Source organism: Pseudoliparis swirei, chromosome 4 (assembly GCF_029220125.1).
Source record: "Pseudoliparis swirei isolate HS2019 ecotype Mariana Trench chromosome 4, NWPU_hadal_v1, whole genome shotgun sequence".
NCBI classification, from domain to species: Eukaryota; Metazoa; Chordata; class Actinopteri; order Perciformes; family Liparidae; genus Pseudoliparis; species Pseudoliparis swirei.
Window position 1 is genome coordinate 19,350,715 of NC_079391.1, and position 20,195 is coordinate 19,370,909.

General features: G+C 43.2%; 1 protein-coding gene across 1 annotated transcript; it reads right to left on the reverse strand.

Annotated features, from left to right (window-relative positions):
* Positions 1–352: 352 nt before the first annotated feature.
* slc7a10a (solute carrier family 7 member 10a) lies at positions 353–19,430 on the reverse strand. The gene is made up of 11 exons (XM_056412998.1): positions 19,258–19,430; positions 13,536–13,740; positions 12,089–12,240; positions 5,099–5,224; positions 4,490–4,643; positions 4,159–4,282; positions 3,638–3,741; positions 3,415–3,511; positions 3,128–3,277; positions 2,203–2,380; positions 353–2,111 (listed from the first exon to the last, which is right to left on the reverse strand). The coding sequence occupies exons 1-11, from the start codon at positions 19,361–19,363 to the stop codon at positions 2,011–2,013; spliced, it is 1,497 nt and encodes a 498-aa protein (XP_056268973.1). The 5' UTR covers positions 19,364–19,430; the 3' UTR covers positions 353–2,010.
* Positions 19,431–20,195: the final 765 nt, after the last annotated feature.

Here is a 20,195-nt window from a genome sequence, read left to right on the forward strand (position 1 = left end):
ATTTATTGTTGTGTTGTGTATTATTCAGTCAATCATTGCAATATAATACAATATTATTCTATATCATATACAAAACAGAAAGACTGAAATGGTAGAGGTAGAAGCAAAAATGCTTATATTCCAATTCTAAATTATTATTTGCAAATAAATCAGATAATTAATATGAAATAAAGAAAATATGCAAATTATATTTTCACAATATGCATTCATAATATTAGTCTGTTAGCAAGTCAACATATTATTAAATTATAGTCAACCATTTTGGACTTGATGACACTTAATGAGAAGTCAGGGGATGCTATTGAGGACACAGCTCCTGCTTGGTATATACATCTTTCAAAAAAACTGCATCTTAGAAGTTGCTAAATTTAATAAGTCATTACATTGTTATTACAAAAGACAGTCGCACCAAACAATTGCACAGTATGTAAATGTATCACGACATGTCTGAGGAATGTGATCTTTGAAGGAGTCCCCCGGTGCATTTGTAACGGTTTGTTTTATTCTTTACACAGTATTTACAGATCTCAACTGAGCGAACAGCGCCTGGGCATGGCAGACGGACGCTGCTGACTGAAGTCTCTGGTTGGATATGATGCACCGGGTCAATTCCTGGCATCGACTGGCCTTGAAAAGGGCTGAATGTTCTATTCCAGTTGCAACCTGCTGATTAAAAAGAAAAAAGGCCACTGGCCCGAACCTTCATGTGCTCTGTTGTATGCACAACGTAAACAGATGAAAGACAAGTGCTATAAGAGGTTACTTAAATCCATTAAAACATACACTATCACCAGAAGCACAGTACATTAGCATATTGTGTTAGGGTAGTGCTACCAACCCTCCAAGGACAATAATCTCTTCTATTTGGGGGCAAATTAGTGTTTCAAGTCCTTCGAGTCAATTCAACTACAGTATAATATGTCAACAATACCATAGCTATACAGCTGATCTACAACACGTTGTGGGCCTGGGGTCAGTTCAGTGGTGATGTTTCTTTGGGGAAGTGGCAGCAGGCCACTGCTCCACTGCCAACCCCCCATAGATCTGTCAATACGGATGTGTCATCCGACAGCATGTTACATGGTAAGTGCTGCATCGTAACGTCCGGAGAGGAATCGGAAAGGGCAAAATGTGTCCTGGTGGGTCAAGCAACTTGAGAGAGTTCACAGTGGCATTCCTAAAGAAGAGAACGCTTCCAAAGCAGAACAGCCCGTCGACTCGCGCTGCAACGATGCAACTTGTTCCTTTCCTAGAGCCATTTGTCTCGCCGACGGCCACAAACGTCCCACCATCCAATGTGCGCTGTACATATTGCTGGGAATGATGAGTGTCATGTCGAAAATCTCTCGTAATAACATGAAGAATGTAGTGTTATAGTGTAAAAAGGAAAAGGAGAACAGGGCGTAAAGTAAAAAGAGTGGCCAGATACGAGATACAGACAGAAACATATTCATCTACAGTTGACGAACGTTAAGCATCATGTGAATGATTAGTGAAGCAGAGCTGAAGGAAGCAGCAGTCACAGAGAAGTATTGCTAAGTGCAGAAACTGCTTGCATATGTACCTCTAAAAAAAGATATTACACAATCCCAATACCCACATAACCCAGTCCACTGTACCAACACACATATACGTTTCATAAGGCACATTAGCTCAAGGAGTTAGTCATAAAATAAGCATGTATTGGCAGTGAAGCAGAAGATGGCAGACGGAGGTTCTTTGAGTGAGCAGAAAGGAGAAGATGAGATAATCAGCGTCAACCAGCAAGTACAAACATATTTCAGAGCTTTAGGGTTTAACGTGCAACTCTCCTATGTGTAACCCTCCTCTTCTTTTATACTGGAGCTTTATCGTGGCCCCATTCAGGCTGCACCTGTGCAAGAACATTGACAAAAACCTTCTCTTCACCATCCACAAACCGACCAATGTTAAAACATTGTAACGCAAAAAAAAAGAAAAAGGAAGACCAGGTGTTGATGTAAAAAGGGAATTCCTGGTGGACTGTATTGCTCAGTCGGTGGCTTTGGAGGCAGTGAGAGGTTCAGTCTCTGAAAGGTCTTCCTGAGGAAACACCACATAACACACCTTCTGGCCAATGTATGTGACTCGCTCTGCAATGCAAAGGACAACAGGGGGAGTGTTATCATCAGAGACCCACTGCTGGCATATCTATGAATATTCAAATCTCACAGGCCAACTCACCAACTAGCTGGTAGACACATTTGGGTTTGTTCTTCCAATGAACACCCACAAAGTACACCGGGACTCCGGTCAGCATGATGACCATCCCCAGGCCACACACCACCGGTTCAGAGTACAGACTGAAGCCCACCAGCACAGCCCAGAATATCAAGTAGGTGATGGGGATCAACAAGCTTACCTGCACAACAGAACAATATATATTAGTATAAAAATATATCCAAGAAAGGAGCTTGGATAATACTATTATTACAAACATGTTCACAATATTATTGACAATCAGTTAGATATGTATTATTTAAAACCAGTGCATGTACCTATCTAACACTAGGGGGCGCCAAAAGGCGATACATGTGCCAACCTTTAATGACAACCTATAAGTGAAAGTCCCGAGGGACTTGCTTCCACATCTGGTGGCTTGTAAAACTCAGAAGCCCTTCAAGACTTTACAGTATCGTGGAGTTTTTTGCTCTAAGAAAATGTTAATTCAGTGATAAATAATATTAGGTCCAAGCCAAACAGTCCTGTATGTATCTGAACTGCACATTTGGAAGATATGGGAAGAGCCTAGACACACCCTTTGTCATTTGTGTTGTGTTCGCTTGACCCCATTTGTTATTAAAAATACCTCAGAGGCTTATTTTTATCTCACTATGTAGCTATAAGATGTATCTTATATTGCTTCGACATTGCTGTCAAGCGGTACTCTTGGCTTTGGATTTTTGCAAAGAAAACGTATGCATTCAAAATGATCAATGATAGGGTGAAAAGGTGAGCATTAGCTCAGGGATCCCCGGTAGTCAATTTGAAGTAAACCAAAAGCTCCGATATGATAATAATAACATTCTGTTGTGTCTTCAGCAGAGCCGTGTGATGGAAAAGCCGAGTTAAATTGAGCTCCTGCATCGAGTCTGTGGTCTTCCTGTACCTTGATGGGTCTGAGCAGGTTGGGTCTTTTCTTGCGGAGGTAGAGGAGGCCAGCAATGGTTACGCCATAGGACAAAAAGTTGATAAAGGACACGTAGTTGATCAGGTTGTGTGTCTCTCCGATGCACAGGATGAATATGGTGGCAATGCACTGTGGGAGGTGAAGGTACGAACAAAGGTCAAATACATATTCGACTATTAAAAGAAAGAAGAAGATGAATACACAGGTTGTGCGAGTGCGACCCCGTGAAGCGGGACAACGTCGGCAACACTGAGTGTGGCACTCACGCAGACCAGCAGGGCCGGGATAGGGGTGCAGTTCTTTAGGTGGATCATAGCCAGCAGATGAGGCAAGTGACCCTCTCTGGCACCCGAGAAACACAATCTACAGACAGACAGACACATGATGCGCATGACTGTCTGTGTGTGTGTGTGTGTGTGTGTGTACATTTGTACATTAAATGTAGGTACAGCATGTCCTGTGCAGCAAAGCGAAGAGTGTGTGTTCTACCTGGACGAGGTGAACAGGTATCCGTTGATTCCTCCGAAGGTGGACAGGGCCACTGAGATCGGCATCACCCAGGAAAACATCCCAAGCAGCTTTTGTCCGAATGTCTGAAACAACAGAATATCTGATGGGTCTGATTATTGACTTTCAATTGAGTGATTCACTTAGAGATTGAGTCCCCGACAGTAATGTCCATATACCAGACTGTGGCTCTGTAGTCTCTTGAGGTCATTATTGTAATGTGAATGATAGCTGTATACTCTGTATAATACCATCGGACAATGCTTGTAATTCAAGTCAGTCAAAGGAAAGTAGGCACAAACAGAACTCATGATCAATGTTTCCTAGTTTTCCCTGTGGGATCATGGAAAAAACGTCATTCTTATTGATAACTGATTGGTCGATCGAGGTCTGTCTCGTGCTACTATCCTCAGCTTCCGCAGACGTCCAGTTTCCAGACAACTGAGACTCTTGTTCAAGCGCTCTGTAAACTGTGCTCCTGTACGACGCATGCATTCACTCACCACTGCCACGGCGTTGGAGGCCAGCAGCTCCTCAGGGGTCATGGAGGAGAAGTATGCGATGTTGGTCAGAGTGTAGACGAGGGTCACCAGTGGGATGGAAATGTAGATGGCACGGGGCAGGTTCCTGGTAAACAATAATGATACAAGTAATGCCGATAGTTAGGAAGTTGGCGTTGTTTCACGGAGCTTTAACGAGACTTCAAATCGATATCGCCCTGAACTGAGGGGCTGACCAGAGAGTTACAATTTAGACTAATACAGCAAGTCCACCGTTGATTTGAAAACCTGTCGTGCTATGAAATGCTATACTGTGCATGTGTGGGCGCCGTACTTGCGTGGCTCCACGATCTCCTCTGTGACGTAGTTGAGGAAGTTCCACCCGCTGTAGGCGAAGGAGGCCTGGAGGAAGGCCAGCGCTATCTGCCCCACCGAGGGGTCATGACTGAACTCAAAGGCCACACTGGGCCGAAGGGCGTCATAGTGACCTGGAGGGGTTGGGGAGAAGGAACGAGTGGACGATCCGTGAAAAGATTCTATATACATCACCTAGAAAGTACGACTCCACAATATGTTTTTAAACAATGCACAACTTTTTTTTCCACTTATTTCTTACATCTATACAACTTTTAGTTACTTGATAAATATGTGTTTCTCATTTGTCACTTTTGTTTTTGTTTTTTACTGAAATAACTTTACACATTTTTCTATTTATGTCCACCAGGGATCAACAGCATCAACACAATCTGCTGTGACAGAATGTACTGTGATAGGCGTTTTCCTCCAGAATTATTTTTGCTCTTCTTTCACATATGTTGTCTTTGCTTTTCAGTGTTTGTTATTTCAAGTTTCCTAATGCAGATACTTAAAATACAATCAGTGATCAAACCACAGAAATCCTGTTGGAGGCGTGAATCTCACCAGGACGTGTGTGTGAGTGTACCTCGACAGATCTGGACGAGTCCGACCACGATGATGAGGACCAGAGCGAGGAGCTTTGCTACAGTGAACACATCCTGGATCCTCGTCGCCCAGCGCACACTGGAGCAGTTCACCCAGGTCAGGAATACTGCGGAAGCGCGCGCACGCACACACACACACACACACACACACACACACACACACACACACACACACACACACACACACACACACACACACACACACACACACACACACACACACACACACACACACTTATTAAAAGAGGAATGTTTGTGAAAGGCTGTGCCTTATGAATGAATGCAGGTCTCTCACAGTTCTGTGTGAGTACTCACTGAATGAAGGACCTCCACTAATAGGAGGGAAAGCATGATGCACTTTTATGAAGTGAAACAATCACCGTAAAGGAAAAGCAGTTTGGTATTCACCAGCTGGAAGCGAGGACTACATGTATTATGCTTCATCTGTCATATTAAGTTGAGCGCTTTAAGTTCTGTACGTCTTTATGCACAACTGTCCTCTCTTTGTCAGCACAAAAAGTGACAAAACAGACAGAAGTCTATGGAATAAAACACTTCCTACATCCTGTTTCCATGTCACAGTATGAGTGTGTGTGTGTGTGTGTGTTTGCTACCATAACAATTTGACACATTTATAGTGAACCAATACAAGGAAGTGCAAGGGTCTTTCCAGGAGCCCTTAAACTCATGCAGCCTTAAATGAGAGGTGAACCCAGATAGCGAGGCGTGGATCGGGCCACCAGCACAGAGTAAGAAAGAAACGTAGATACTTTTGTGCAGTTTTTCTTTCTTTCGTTTTTATATTCTGAGATGGGCAATCCACATACACACATCTCCGTCTGAAAAATAACGTACTATTACTGTAATTCAGTCATCCAGCTCACATTTAATAGACTATTTTGTAATATGTACAGTATTCATTTCTTCCAGCTCAGGGCCGTGCAGGGTAGGGCTCGGCATGTGAGGTATGTGGAGGAGCGTCATGCGAGTATGGCAACGGACTCGAGACGGGCCGCGTGTGTGGCCACGTGTACGATGCTGCGTGCACTATGGGGCTTGACGCTTTGACATTAAGAACCCCTTACACACACGCAACTCCTTACATGAATGAAATGGATATTTCTTGGCTGAGGTCCAAATGAAATACTGTGGCTTTAACGTAAAGTGTAGAGCACGAACAAGGTTCAACAAACAATGACAGATACACGACATTCATAATGTTCAGTCTTCTGTAGAACACTGCGGTACATGTGTCTTTTGATGAGCATTTTGTTGTGCACAAAGGAAATCGGCAAATTAAATAATGAAATACTGTGTAGAGGAGATTCTTCTCATGTTAACTCAGTCTACCAACATTGTTTTTATTGCACTTTCAGACTGTACAACATTATCCAAACACATGGCTTTCTAATTTAAGCATAATTAAATCAGAACAATTCTACAACCATTGTAAAGGATTTAAAAGTATGAAACCAGCTCCTGATTTCTGAGTAGTGCGTGTGTGTGTGCCTGTATGTGGTCGTGGGGAGGTGTATCACATGAAAGTGATCACACCTCAGCCTTAATGCTTGCTGACCATCACTCGTGTCTCACGTGCACTCAGATTAGTGCGGCATGTCGAATCATGAGCTCGAGATTATGAAGCGGTTCAGGCGACAAGATGCGAGGAAGATCGCACGGATCGCTCTGTGTCTCGTCTTTTGTCTCGTTTCCTCTCCTGTCTTTATTCAATCTCCATATTTCTCCCGAAACCATTCAGTCCTCCTCACTTTTACACGCAAACAAACTCACAGAAGTATGTGTGTGTGTGTGCGTGCGTGCGTGTGTGTGCGTGTGTGTGTGTGCGTGTGTGCTTGCATATATGGGTGGACTGTGTTATCGGCCATGTCATCCATCACCGGGGCAAGGACTCCCTCCCACCACAGAAATCTGAAGAAACTGCTTCCACTGGAGCACACACAGACACACAGAGACACACACACACACACGCACACTAACACACACACAAACACACACGTGTGAATTTTTGGCAGGAGGTATCGGTGGCACCGGGCAGAGCTTTCTCTCCCCTACAACACCGCTGTGTTTAATAGTCAGTCACCCTCGGGGTGTTGCATGCATTTCCGTTCCTGTGTTCCCGTGAAGCCCCCCAGTCCTCCCTCCTCCCCCTACTTCCCTCTATGTTAACCCTGACAGGAAGGAGGTGCTAGCAGGATTTGAATGCGACCACGCAGGTAAATCTGTGTCCTGCCATCACAGCTTCCATTGAAGGCGGCCTCAGCACTGGAATACTAAACTAATTACTGCTTTTACTCCTAATGGATTCTGAACCCAACCTCGTGAACGATTTTTCAGGGGGATTCTACCTCAGGAACGCCTCCTGTCGGTCCAGGATCTGGTCACAGGACTCATTGAAGTGGCAGTAATCCTGCAGTCCTGTCTGTCCACCTCAAGGTAACTGACTCCAGACTCCAGTAAATGGACAGGATGACATCCGGGTCAAAGACGTCGTACAGTTAGTGATGAAGTGTAAGGGCAGACAAAAGGAAGGCTGCATCAAGCCCTCACTGTTGATTTGTCTTCGTTTAACTCCAATTCAGACTTAATAGTGCGAGATACGGGATTGTGAGCATTTTGATTGTCTCTCAGCGGCTCTCAACATGGCGACAGCAAGCCGGTGCGTCATGATGAAACCCACTTGTTCTTGGTAAGAACCTCCATGTGGAGCTGGTTGAGACAGAGACCGGTTGTTAAGATTCGGTATTGTCCTTGAATAGCTCAGGTCAGGATGGACCACTGCTTAGGGCGTCGTACCCGAATCAATCAGGTTTCCAGTACCGCGGGGAATCCTGGCCAATCCTGGCCAATCCTAGCCCTCGAATGCCACGCGGTGCCATGTGGGAGCAGGGCTACGTGCACTAAAAGCTTGTGTGGACTGCTATGTGTACACGGAGAAGATTACAACACGCAGAGCAACTTCATTCTCTGCTCAGGGAGATATGACACTGCTTTATCCTTACATAGCTAACAGTTGTTTTCTGCTGTATTAATGTAAAATACAGCTCCTTCCTAAACTCTCTTGTCGAACCGTTATAGCCAATAACATGACAGACAGTCTGTTACAGATAGATGGGCCAGCACACGATCATAACACGCCAACTCGTTATGTTTCAATTGACTTTGTCGTTTTCTTTTCTTCTTTTTTTTAAAGATCTGTCTCGTGGATTTTGGTTTTGTAAATAACAGAGACTTTTGAATGAATAAATAAATCATGTAAATCACTTACATTTCCATTGAGCTATCTTTAGGAACAATATATATATATAAAGTCCAGCTTCGCCAGGGAATCTGTGGAAACTTTGCAGTGAAGTCTATTTTTAACCTTTGCATGTGAACTGTGCGCGGGTTCATTAATTGAAGAATCAACGCTGTGTCTATAGTATCGTTTTGACTGCATGGAGGGCTGGAACGAGTCCACAGTGTGCCTGTAAAAGACATTACGCGTCTGTCAGTTCAGTTTTGGACACGTAGAAAGTCGAAGCTTATTATATTATATTATTATATCTTATTAATTTATTTGATCTATTTGTCATTTGTTCGGAATACCTTGAGGGAATTTCTTCAAAGTTTGGCACAAACTACCACCTGAACTCAAGAATGGATTGATTAGAATTTGGTGCTCAAAGGTCAAGGTCACTGGGACCTCACCTCTGATTTTTGTATATTCTTGTCGGTAAACTTGTGCTTTACCGGAACTCACCTGGGTAAATACCTAGCTACCCAACCAGCCACCAGCCCGCAGAGGACGCCTTCACGGATCCCACACCTCTTCCATATCTGGCCTTGAAATAAATATAATTGTCTCTTACTCCTGTTCCGTGTCCTTACTTGCGGGTCCAGCCCCGCACCACCATGACAGAACGATCTGGCCATCTGTCCCCAAAGGAACTGGCACAGGAGTCCATCATCCCAAGGGCACTTTCCAGCCAAGGAGCTCTACTCGGACAACATCAACATTATCTTTCCTTCTCAAGTGTTCTCTGGTTTTTGAAGACTTCCTTGGCAGGATGAAGGGGACCACGTGGGTAACGCGGCTATATGCATACTTAACCTCCGCCAGGGCCCCAGAAGTGCGGCTTCTTACTTTGTTGAATTTCAAACGCTCGCAGTGGATTCCAGATGGAACGCTGAGGCGTTACGAGGGATGTTTTTGAATGGCCTCGGCGAACACTTAAAGGATGAATGGTTTCTCGTGATGCACCTGTTGTCCTTGATTATCTGGTTTCCCAGGCTACCCAGCTCGATAACCGTCTGCGTGAACGATGCAAGGACCTTCAGGCTGGTTTCCCCTCAGAACGGTTACAGTACCCCCTCATAGCTACTGCCTTAGATGGCAAGCCGTTTGCTCAAGTTACCCATCGTTCCACCCCTTTGTCCCTTGTCCTGTCTGGTAACCATAGGGAGATTATTTGGCTCAACATCATTTCTTCCCCTCAGCCCCCTGAACTGTCCTCCATCCCAGCTGAGTATCACAATCTAGGGCTGGTGTTCAGTTCGGACTTAGCCCTCTCATTGCCTCCTCAACGCCACTTACGACTGTGCCATAGATCTACTCCCAGGCGCTCCTCTCCCTTCTAGCCGGCTTTTCAACCTGTCCTGTCCCGAGAGGGAGGCCATGGAGAAATACATCAAGGAGTCGTTGGCAGCCGGCATAATCAGACCATCCTCATCCCCAGTTGGAGCTGGATTCATTTTTGTGTTTGAAGATGATGGAGCTATACTGAATAGAATTCTTAAACCATACACTTTCACTTTTTCTATCATCCAAGGGTTCAGGGAGAAATCCGAATCTCCATCTGTTATCAGTATGCTGTGAAAGCATTTTTGGACATTTTCCCAGCTGCTAAAGTTTTATTCACACTGATTGAAGCTTATATACTGTCGCTGCTGATCACAGATCCAATCTCACTGTCGGTCTGAAATGTGATGCTGTGGACCAGAGAGTAGGATGGAGGCGGTACCAAGCAGCTAATAGGAACATCAAACATCCAACCAGAATGTCAGCTGGCCAATGGGATTCCCCATCATCGTTGTGCAAGGTGTCCGTCCTGCCCATTTCCTGTTTCCATGGAGCTTTGTGACAGGAGGGTCACGGTAACACTGGGGAACAATGAACAATGGCGTGGACACACCATCTCTTTAGCGGCATCGACAAAGGCTGGCACCATTATATAGTCTGACACTGATACAGACACACACACACACACACATAAAATTGTCCCACTCTCAAGAGAACGACACATAAAACATCACACACAAAGTGTGGCCACTGGCCTACTCGGAACTGGTTGTAACATTCTGGCGCCAAAAATAGTTGCGATGGACCAGCGTGCTCTACAAATGCTAACCACAGGCACATGCACCCGCTCTCGAGCAAAGATTCCCAGCTCTCTGCTGTCCATCCCCCCGTTTCTGCATCCAGTTCACACAAGAACAAACTGGCTGGCCTGCCTACCAGATACATGCACAGCCTGTCTATTTAAATACAGAACGCTGTACTGTACAATATTTCAAGGCCACTCGTTGGATGAAAGGCTGGAAATAGATCACAGCGTTTCAGAAGGAATCATTAAATGACAATGACAGCCGTCAGCAGACTGTGAACTATCACAGTATCATAATAGCTTCAAGGCCTGAGATGAAAGGAGCTGGATTTGGTTTAAGATTGTTTTAGCCTTTTAAGTTTTGCTGCTTTCCCCTCGCTTTACATTTAGCTGCTCTCTCTCTCTCAACACGTTGGTCTCTGGGTGCACAGTTTATCCCGCTGGATGGACGGATTTGCCTGAACAGGGACCTGCTTTGTCTTTGCTCTCATTTGTTTCCCCAGCACTTTAAGATCTGCACTCATTCAATGTTTAATCAATTTATCTTCAATCAATTTGAAGTGTTCTCCAATTTTTCCCCCTAAGATCAGTTGCTAGGAAAGGAAGGTTGATCGAGGAAAGGATGTTTGCGTTGATATTTTCCTCACTGGGAGTCACTCTGGGTCATGCAGTCATGTGACACGAATGTCTTAAGCAACAGATGGTCTGAAGTGTGATACTGTGTATAATGTGTACCTTGACTTTTTATTTATAAATATTATTCTGCAAAATGCTGAATATCGTGGAATTTGAACAAATAAGGAAGTACTTTCTGAAAATAAGGCTTCCCCCCCCCCCCTTCCTCCAATGAATCACCACCGTAACATGGTAGAGGGGTTTGAGTGTCTCAGTGACTCTAAAAGCTGGTTATCTGGGGCAATATCTCCTGGTAGGTCTTGGCAAGTGTCTGCAATCACGCGCAGGATAAATATCTGCCCTTGTGGGAAGCTACAGCCAAAAAGGAAACGGATTTCATGGGGCCTGTGTCAAATATTTCGGAACAGTGACCTCATCAAATCCGTTTCCCCCTGTTGCCAGACTACGAGGCTAACGATCACCTGGATGGAAAGCTGAGCTACCATGAGAATAGTCTTTTCCCCCCAAATCATTAGAGCCTCAATATTTTTTGTTTAGATTAGTGTGTGTTAAATAATCTCCGACCATATTTGTTCCCCGTCACAGATGTTACACAATAGTGATCTTACTTCACCCACTTAACGAAAGCTTGTACATTTTCAGTTTTAATGCTGCATTCCTTAAGCCAGGCATTCCCAGCTGCAAGGTAATAGTGCAGTTTATGTATTGCAAATGCACAGTTCACAAATATAAGGCTTATTTGGTATGTAAGTGTGTTCTGAAGAATTGAACGTGTAATTGTTGCATATGGTTTATAGGAAGTGAGGAAAAATACCTGCACTGATCGGCAGATGATCTCTGGGATGTACAGTTTGGAAACTTCATATTAAGGAACCAAAAATAGACTAAAGAGAAGAACTCTTGGATCATAACTAAAACACATCGGCACATTGAGAGTTTTTTGTGACTCACAGATACAGATGGTGGCGAGGAGTCTGGTGGCGATGTATGGTGGCAGGCAGTCCTCGAATGCCGGCTGCAGGACGTAATTGGAGAAAGTGAGCGCGATGACAGCCAGCGTGGTTGGATACATGATGAGGACAGCGCTCCATAACAACAGGAAACTACAGGATGAAGAGACAAAACACACAGGATTTCGTGTGTGAGAGTAACACTGTGGGGAATACTGTTTAGGGACAGACGAGGAGCTCTTGCTGCTGAGACTAAAATATAGTATGTCTCATCTTACTGTGACTTTAATTAGTATTGTATTCATTTATTTCTTGTTATTTTATTTTCTTTGAACTTTTGTGCAAGTGCAGATGAATGAGCCATGTAGGACTAAACTAGTGTGTCGCCAGACATTCACAATGCATGTCCGACAGCAGTCCGGCATTGCTGCTCTATGATCAGCTGACAAGTCACAAGACTTTCTGGGCGGTTATGTCCCAGGCAGGCCTCTTATCTACAGACTGTTAAGTATAATCCGTATCAAGTGAGTACAACTGCTGCAATCCAACCCTCTTGACATGAAACTCGTCAAAGATGTTGAACTACAGTTGTATTAAGAGTTTTAACAAGAAATGTGCACTCAGTAGCATACAGATCTCCGCCAGGTGTGTCTGCAACGACCAGTGCTTTATTGTGTGAATGAATACAACCTATCATTGTCTAAACTCCAATGGCCTCTTGGACGTTGTAAAACACATTTAATTCAAACTCAAATACAAGCGGTGATGTATGCCGGCAATTGATATATAAGCATTTGTTGCTTCTACCTATACCTTTTCAGTCTTTCTGTTTTGTATATTTATATATAGAATAATATTGTATTGTATTGCAATGATTGACTGAATAAAATACACAATACACAATACACTCCAAGTCTCCGTACAAGACATTTCACACAATCTTACCAAAACCAAAATTAAACTAGCCAAGCTGTCTGGCCGCTTAGCAGCGGCTGAGGTATGGCTCGGTACAGTCTGTGTGCACTGGTAGTTGCGTTAGCCATTAGCATGGTTCAAAACAATAAAGGTTAGTGAACTGTTCAGCAGCAACCGGAAGATACATAGCAGTGTGCATGTACACCACACACTGTTATCCCTCCATTGTGGGCGCAGAGCAGCGGCTCGGCGGGTCGGAGATTCACTCAGCTGTACCGGTTAACTCAGAGCGGTGTGTGAGAAGTTTCTCATGTCAACAGCAGTCACCGGAACAACGGGAGGTCCGTGAGCATGCTGCCATAACTGGTCACCCAAAATATTATGTTTTATGCTGCAGAATGTGAGATTAGCTGTGGACAGACCTAGAGGTGCACACTCACTCACTCACTCACTCACTCACTTGTACTAATGTGACCAATTATCCTCCTGGTGGAGATAAACAAAGGGTAACTGGACAAAACAACAGTACTTACCCAACTAGCCCTCCAAAGATTTCGGTCACATATGAATAGTCTCCTCCAGATTTTAGGATGGTGACCCCAAGTTCAGCGTAGCACATGGACCCGAGGGCACAGATCCCGCCTCCACAAACCCAGACGATGAGTGACAGCCCCACCGAGCCTGCATGCTCCAATACGCCTTTAGGTGAGATAAATATCCCAGAACCAATAATGTTACCTTGGAAGAAAAACAAAGATTAAGAGGGTTATTTTCACTTCCCTATGAATAATACAAATATTGAACTAGAAAGTAGTCAAAGAGCATTGTAATCATTTATGTATAAGATAATTAGGTCAAAATGATTTGATATGCAGGAAATTGCTTTTTTTATGGTAATTAATAATAAATGTATGCTACCAGGGAGAGTGCACAGTTCAATGTGGCCCTTTAATTAATCTAGACTCTAGAGTAACATACAGAATACATTTTATTCTCCCTTTGACCTTTCGATCGGTTGAAGGGCAGAGAAGGTAGAAGTTCAGTTTTTCTGCTGGTAGATGATTTGCGTCGGCATGTGTCACTGTTTTCCCGTGGTGATGCAGAACCACATGGCAGCGCTACCTGTGACGTTGCAGGCTGCGTGTTTTGGATATTCAGGGGATGTCAAGAACGTCAAAAGACAGAAACAGAGAGAAAACAAAGTGGTGACTTTTAGTTTTTGATCAGATTTTAGGAGAAGAAAAAGAAAATAGCCGTGGCGAGCGCCCCTTCCAGGTTGTATTCTTATAATTGGGTCAACACCAAAATAAGTTCTTTTGATAATTTTAGATTCAACATAAGACTTTAATTGTATGAACAGATGTAAAGTTGTATAGGCCATGACATGAATAAGGAAAAAAAGGTTCAGTCTAGTTGCACCATACCAAACTGAAATGAATCTTGATTGTGTAAGCCTGTAAGGGTTACAGGTACTGGAACCCAAAAGCACGACACGGAAACAGGAATGCAGGAGGAGGATCTTTACTTGGTGATTCAGGCAGGGTAAAAACCGGGTGGTCCGTCAAACAGGGCAACAAAAGGGGGCAGGCAAAAATCTTAAGTCAGGTCAACAGGCAAACAGGGTCGTAACGGGCAGATCAGAACTAGTATTTTGGAATTCACTGGAGAGTTTGGCGGTGACACACAAGACAATCTGGCAGAGGACAAGTGGAAGTGAGGGAGCTAAATAGTGAGGGACTAATGAGGGGATGCAGGTGAGAAGGGTGTGAGGACCAGGTGAAGGGAATGAGAGACAATCAGGTGAGGATGACAGGATCTGGAATGACAGGAGAGTTAATTAAGCAGGCAGGATGAATATAGCTATGAAGGTGGAGAAGTCGTGACATATTTTGATTATCATGAGAAATCGGTCATTGCTTGTAGTTGCCGAGCTTACTGAAGTCTAGCTGCTGAACTATTCTGCGTATGCCCATCACACTAATAATGTTAAAATCAACACAAGTCACCCAAATATTTGTTCTTGCTAAATTTAATAAAACGCAGTCAAATGAGGTGGAAAAACGACCTGACCCTTAATTATCTCCCTGGTAATTTGTATAATGTATATACCCGAGTGAACAATGAATTCTAGTCCCATTCTATTGAGTGTGTTCTGGTCATTACAGTGAGCCTGCATGCACACAACCAGGGCCTTGGCAAACCTTAATGGAATAGGTATGTATGTAATAATATTACAGTAATACATAGTATAGTATAGGCATATAATGGCACCACAATAGTTATATCTGATGAACCAGTTAATCCAACATGGCCTTGTGGTGTGGTGGAATCATGGCTCATTGAGGTTCCTGGCTCAGCTGCCCCCCCGCAAACAAAGATAAACAGAGGTTCCCTGGTGGCTCAGTTGGCCAAAGCACATACTAATAAGCAACCATGTCGTGAGTTCAAATCCAGCATGGCACTCATGTGACATCACCTCTACAAAAAGAAAGACGAGCAGAAAACAACAGCTGTTTAAACAAAACAAGGTCTGCACCGTGGTCCATATTGTTTTCCTCTTTGGAGGACTTCGGGAACAAAAGCGCTCTTTCGAAGAAAAGAAAAATATGACATTTTTGCTGTTTAAAACCCAGTGAGGCACGCCATCGCAGCTTCCCCTGTTGGCGCAGCACTGAATGCAGAGGGAGCGAGGAGGTCGAAACAGTGCATTCATCACTGTCACATGTAATTGTGGCTGCCATGGTGAGATGCAGAGCAGTTGCATAACACCTACGTCGTGTTTGTTATGTCATAACGTTTGGCATCGCGGCTCAGAGCATGAATCACAGTCCTCCTGACCTTCTCAGACTCTCTCCACTGAAGCTGGGAAATCGTCTCAAATTAACTGCTCAGATCAATCACCATTTGATTCAATTTGTGATCACGAGTAAAGAAACACACCACCATGCTCCTCTGCCAACAGGTGCCGTGTTTCTTTTCAAATTTCTTTCCATGGACTAGTATGTACATGCACGAAGCAGGAGGAGACGCCATAAGAATCCCTCCTGAGGCGAAATGTTGAACGGGTTGAGGTGCTTTGTGGAGTAGAGCTGGGGCTGGTGTAATGTGGGAATGTAATTAGATACATTTGGTTTACTGTCCAGCCCCTAAACTCAAGCAGCAGCGGTAGTGATTGCACACAGCGAGGCGGCAGCCAATAATCCACCTGACTAGAGCGGGCGGCAGATATGTGAGTAGGCTGGAACCGGTGGGTAGAAGTATGAGTCAAGTTGTATGTGTGCGTGATAGCTGCACACAGGCCTTCCTCCATCTGTGCACCAAAGACAAGACTTGGAAACTGGTTACGAAAAACCGGAGTGATTTGAGCACTTATTTCACACAATAGCAACGTTAAAGTAGACCAAGTCCGTAACCCTCGGAGCTCACTGATGTAACGTAAAACAGGGTTTCCCAAACTTCTTCTCTGGGGAGCCCATTCACAATAGGGATCATCTTCAAATCGCGAGAAGAGCGAATATGTACGTTGCTGACCATTTTTACTGACATCTCTGCATCACTTTTAATTATCTTGAAGAGCCATTTTGAAGTAGAAACGTTACAGTAAAAAAAAATATCAACTTGATTTTATCCATGTGTCGTTGAAACATACAGTACACACATGTTTAATACTTTGTATTACACATAAATCCCTTTAAAAAGCTTAGTTCACAGGCTATGTGATTCCTTTTAAGTTGTCTCATAAGATAAACAATATGCATTAAGGCGGAGTTTACAGCCTCTCCTTGTATTTCTCTCATCAGTAAAAAAACAAACAGATATTATACTCCTGTCATATTAGATTCAATGAAAGCTACAATAATCAGAATAATATGAACATCCCGGCTCCCTCATGTTGATCAAAAATGTTGTAAACTATGGAAGATATATATATTTATAAATAAAATCTCCTGCGACCCAGTCTTTGGGAATAACTTCTCTTACGCATAGTCAGCCCTTTTGGTGTACCTTGAACGTATAGCAAGGGAATTATACGGTGACTACTTGCCGAATGAATAAAAACAAGTCAGGGTCAAGAATAACCCTTAACTGGAACTGTATCAGCCTCTATCAAAGTACAATAGATGTGACCTTGTTTATGAAGATAAGCTTTTAAAATGATAACACTACTACTGGAACTGCCACACTGTAGCACTTCCTTTGTCGGCTTTTTGAATTTCTCATTGGTTTTTATTCCTTCTTTCACCGAGATCTCAGACGGATTTATTATTTGCCCTAATGACAGAACTGCCCTTGTTGTTCTCTATTTACTACTTTTTCTGGCAAATAGTTTTATATTTATCTCAAGGAACATGAGGATCTGTAAGCAGAAAGAAAGAAAAAAACTAGTGTGGAAATCACCCACCAACGGGCTTCAATTAATTCAACATCTCTCAATATCAGTATTTAACTGTTAGTCACTTGGAGGGGGCCGCCTACTCGCGGAGGAGGACCTTAACATTTGGAGAGCAGACGTACAGACCGATTATGGAAGTCATGTCAGTACTGTATGTTTCCCTGCCACATTCCTTATCCTCCCCCTCGACATGTAGCTTCACTCTCTCATTCACCCAGTCCTCCAAATTATGAATAGACGTGTCACAATCATTCAGTCCGGTCCTTTCGCCCTTTGTTCATAATACGACAATAAAGTGAACCCTATAGATATATCTATATATGTAAATATATATATACAGGACTGTCTCAGAAAATTAGAATATTGTGATGAAGTTCTTTATTTTCTGTAATGCAATAAAAAAAACAAAAATGTCATGCATTCTGGATTCATTACAAATCAACTGAAATATTGCAAGCCTTTTATTCTGATTTATTGCTGATTATGGCTTACAGCTTAAGAAAACTCAAATATCCTATCTCTAAATATTAGAATATCATGAAAAAGTATACTAGTAGGGTATTAAACAAATCACTTGAATTGTCTAATTAACTCGAAACACCTGCAAGGGTTTCCTGAGCCTTGACAAACACTCAGCTGTTATAAATCCTTTTTTTTACTTGGTCTGAGGAAATATTAAAATTTTATGAGATAGGATTTTAGAGTTGTCTTAAGCTGTAAGCCATAATCAGCAATATTAAAAGAATAAAAGGCTTGCAATATTTCAGTTGATTTGTAATGAATCCAGAATGCATGACATTTTTGTTTTTTTTAAATTGCATTACAGAAAATAAAGAACTTTATCACAATATTCTAATTTTCTGAGACAGTCCTGTATATATATATATTTTGAATGACCAGCCAGAATGTAAAGTCTCCCTATACTCTAAAAAAATGCAAGTTAGCAATCGTAGTGTACAATACAAAAAGGGAGTTATTGTACTCATCTTTAACAAATTAAATTCAAGAACACAATGTCTCGCACAAAAATAACTTCACGGCCTCATGACAACATTCATGTCATGCCATTACGTCATTTGCCACGTCCCCCCCCCCCCCCCCTGCCTCCATAAATGTAGAGGCTGGACTCTGATTATTTGTTGGTGCTTGGGGAACCCTCTGCACAACTGTCACATTATCACAGCACATACTGCATTACCTGTTGACTTTACTGCTGCCGATGGGGTCGTTTATGCCGTACCACGACAGCACTGTTCTGCAGCCTGCATCATAATTTCAGCAACAAAGCAACTTCCTCGTTTGATACTCTCTATAGAGGCAATTTGTATAATGCCAATGTACTGTGCTGCAGCACGAGCACATTTCAACAAGGCTATGAGCGAGTGATATAAGGCTGAGTACACGGAACAACATACTGATACCATACATATATACAGTATGGAAGCTGTGCTGTCTGCATGCCTTCCTTTCAAGTTCAACACGAGGAGGTTCAGCCACGTAGGCATGTCCATATTCAGATCATCACGACTGATGCAACAGTTTCCACATAAAACCCAAGTGGACAGACATCAGAGGCGGACCATCCGCGCGTAAAAGCAACTCTTTCTGTGCGTATTTAGGCGGGTTGTGCCAAAGTCAGACAGCGAAGCCGTGTCTGAATGTTACGGGCACATTCCTTTCCGTACAGTAGTTCGGGAACAACGGACCCCACTTTGTGACCGTATCCTATTGTATGCCATATGCCATTGTAACTTTAACGAGCAACAACTGCACACCGGTCATGTCACGGTAGTTAGTCCGCGAGCCGGCCGCTACAGGACGCTCTCCAGGAACATTTAAGACACAAACTGTCACACACTCACCGATGATAATAGCGCAAGCGCTCAAAAGTCCAATTTCTTTTTTCAGAGTGACTCTGTCGCTATTGGATGACTTTTTATCCTTCTTCTTTTTCTCTTTGTCCTCCATCTCCTCTACCTTGCACGTTTGCTGTCTGCCTGCCTGCCTCGGTCCGGTCCAGATACTGTAGACTGAACCAAACTCCGCTCCCCGGGCTGCCCTTATAATTTACTTCTGATGAATCGGACACGCGCATGCGCACGACTCGCCACTGAAATCAGCACCTCGACTCAGGTAGTAGTCTGATGTAAAAGTGGGATTATGATAAACATGATTCTAAATGAATAACACAATTGTCGAGCTCTATCGGAAAACTGTAAACTTCAAATAAAAGAAATGAAAGCAGGCACTTTTTTCTCGGGCGTACACTCACGTCCCAACTTTTTAAATATGGAAAAAAGTACAGGTTGTTTTTGAATGAATACGTAAAAGCATATATTAATTTAATTTCCTTTTTCTTTTTAAACTCATGTGTCTTCTTTCAATTCCCCAACTGTACAAACAAAGGACAGGTTGTCCATTCTTGGACTTGATTCAGTGTGAGCCAGATGAGTTCCCTCTGCTGCTGTAATTTGAGCTTCTTCTCATTCTTTTGAAGTGGAAGAGGGGTCAACACAACAGTATTTTCCACACACTGCATTCAATCAGTAGGCCCAGAAAACAAGATTAATTTTTCCAACAGTCAGATGTTCTTGTATGCAAATATGAAGAAAAAAAAACTTACAACACATTTCACTGGCAGCCTGTGTGATGATATTGAAAACAGGACTATGTTGAGAATCGCTCACCAATGGAAATGGACCGATCTGTTGAACATGCAATGTGGTTCATCTGGCACATGACGAGTAACCAGCTGATGTACAGATGCCCAGTTGTACGTCACAGTAGAATTAGAGAACAT

Excerpts from the sequence above, each read along its gene's own strand:
- slc7a10a (XM_056412998.1), bottom strand. The coding sequence starts at position 19,363 with ATGGAGGACAAAGAGAAAAAGAAGAAGGATAAAAAGTCATCCAATAGC. Across the intron at positions 13,741-19,257 it reads CGCTTGCGCTATTATCATCG|GTAACATTATTGGTTCTGGG; the intron begins GTGAGTGTGTGA and ends TTTTCTTCCAAG. Across the intron at positions 5,225-12,088 it reads CCTCGCCACCATCTGTATCT|TATTCCTGACCTGGGTGAAC; the intron begins GTGAGTCACAAA and ends GCGCTTCCGCAG.